The 2,006-nt window shown below is 43.2% G+C and overlaps 1 protein-coding gene across 4 annotated transcripts in view; it reads left to right on the top strand.

Annotated features, from left to right (window-relative positions):
• The window catches only part of USP49 (ubiquitin specific peptidase 49), a 7,528-nt gene extending 5,640 nt beyond the window's left edge, over positions 1-1,888 (top strand). For 3 of the 4 annotated variants that reach the window (XM_005428894.2, XM_031063541.1, XM_031063542.1), the window contains 2 exons: positions 470-675; positions 1,584-1,888. In XM_005428894.2, coding sequence (XP_005428951.1) covers positions 470-675; positions 1,584-1,750 — 373 coding nt within the window. In that variant the 3' untranslated portion in view covers positions 1,751-1,888. The remainder of the gene's footprint in view (positions 1-469; positions 676-1,583) is intronic. The other variant, XM_031063543.1, reaches the window with a different exon arrangement.
• The last annotated feature ends 118 nt before the right edge of the window (positions 1,889-2,006 follow it).

Genomic DNA, 2,006 nt, shown 5'->3' with positions numbered 1-2,006 from the left:
GTTTTTGGGGTGAAACCTCCGGATCTGGTGGCGCTGAGCAGCCTGAGTGCAGGCTTTGTGTGTTTGGGGTTCCTTCAGAGGATTTTGGAGCAAAACCCCTGCATTTGGTTCTTCTGAGCACCTTGAGTGTTGGGATTTGTGTTTGGTGGGTTTTTGCAGGGGATTTTGGTTCAAAACCCCCAGATTTGGTTCTGCTGACCACCCTGAATGTGGGATTTGTGTTTGGGGGGTTCCTTCAGGGGATTTTGGTTCAAAACCTCCAAATTTGTTTATGCTGAGCTCCCTGAATGCAGAATTTGTTTTTGGGGGGGTTCCTGCAGGGGATTTTGGTTCAAAACCCCCAGACTTGGTTCTGCTGAGCACCCTGAGTGTGGGATTTGTGTGTTTGGGGTTCCTGTAGGAGATTTTGGTTCAAAACCCCCAGATTTGGTTCCGCTGAGCACCCTGAGTGTGGGATTTGTGTTCGCAGGTGGTCTGAGCGCAATCACCGCGAGAAGATCGGGGTCCATGTCCTCTTTGAGCAGGTATTAAACATGGAACCTTACTGCTGCAGGGACTCTCTGCCCTCCCTTGCCACAGATTCCTGTGTCTATGACCTCTCAGCTGTGGTGATGCATCACGGGAAGGGGTTTGGCTCAGGACACTACACAGCCTATTGCTACAACACGGAGGGAGGTGCGTGAGCTGGCCCCGGGCAAATCTCCTCCCAACCCTCTCCCCTTCCTCACTTCCCTTGCCTTTTCCCTCCCTTGGAATCCCTCCCCAGGATTCCAGTTCCTTGGGATCCACTCCTTGCCCTTCAGTAGTTTGTTTTCCCTGTGTATTCTTATTTTTTTTTTATTATTTTTTGTCGTTTATTTTTGCTTTTTTATTTTATTTTTTTTTTCCCTGGGAATGGTGGGAATTCTTCGTTCTGCCAAAGCTGCTGCAGCTGGGTTTGCTCAGGATCCTGGGGATTGAGGAGATGAACAGAAAGTGTTTTGAGGATGGAAAAACAGGAACTATTCATGAGCAACATCCACAGGGGGCTGGGAGATCCCAGCAGCTGGATCAGGACAGGCTCTGCCTTCCTGGCTGCACAAATTGGGAATTTTTGGCTGCCTAATTGAGCTTTTGGGCTGATTAAATGATGGTTTGATATTTCTAAAGCACCCCCAAAAAATCTATTTTAAAAATTCTATTTAAAATTATGTCTTTTTAAATTATATTAAAAATATATTTTAAAAATTCTATTTAAAACGATATTTAAAAACTATATTAAAAACTATATTAAAAAATTCTGTTAAAACCTATATATTTTAATTTAGATAAAAATTCTATTTAAATAATATATTTATAATATAATGTAATATATTTATAATATCTATATAATAATATAATGTATTTAAGCAATTTTATTAAATTTATATTTATATTTAAATTATATTTATATTAAAATTATATGAAAAATGAAATTAAAACCATTTTCCAGTTTACAGGAAAAGACAGAGGTGCCTTTTCTCCTGTGGATGTTTCCTGTGAGCAGTTCCAAAATCCAAAGGGATCCTACCTCAGCTAAAAGGTTTTTTTTCCCTTTTTTCCAGGTTTTTGGGTGCACTGCAATGATTCCAAACTGAATGTATGTAGTGTGGAGGAGGTGTGCAAGACCCAGGCCTACATCCTCTTCTACACTCAGAGAATGCTGCAGGACAAAGCAGGAATTCCAGAAAAACAACTCCAAACTCAGGTGTTTGCCACCCAAAACCAGTGACAAGGACACAAAAGTGACATTCCCACCAGAGGAAACGCTCCCGGCTGCTTTGGGGAACTTCTGGGGTTCATCTTGCCCTGATTTGGGGGGAAACTGCAGGAAATGGGGTCAGGGCAGGAAATGGGATCAGGGATGGGAACAGGGCAGGGATGGGATCAGGGATCAGGGATGGGATCAGGGAAGGGATGGGATCAGGAATCAGGGATGGGATGGGAGCTGGGCAGGGATGGGGGATCAGGGATCAGGGATGGGATCA

This window comes from Geospiza fortis, unplaced genomic scaffold (genome assembly GCF_000277835.1).
Source record: "Geospiza fortis unplaced genomic scaffold, GeoFor_1.0 scaffold14, whole genome shotgun sequence".
NCBI lineage: Eukaryota > Metazoa > Chordata > Aves > Passeriformes > Thraupidae > Geospiza > Geospiza fortis.
This window is presented reverse-complemented; position numbering and strand designations above follow the sequence as displayed.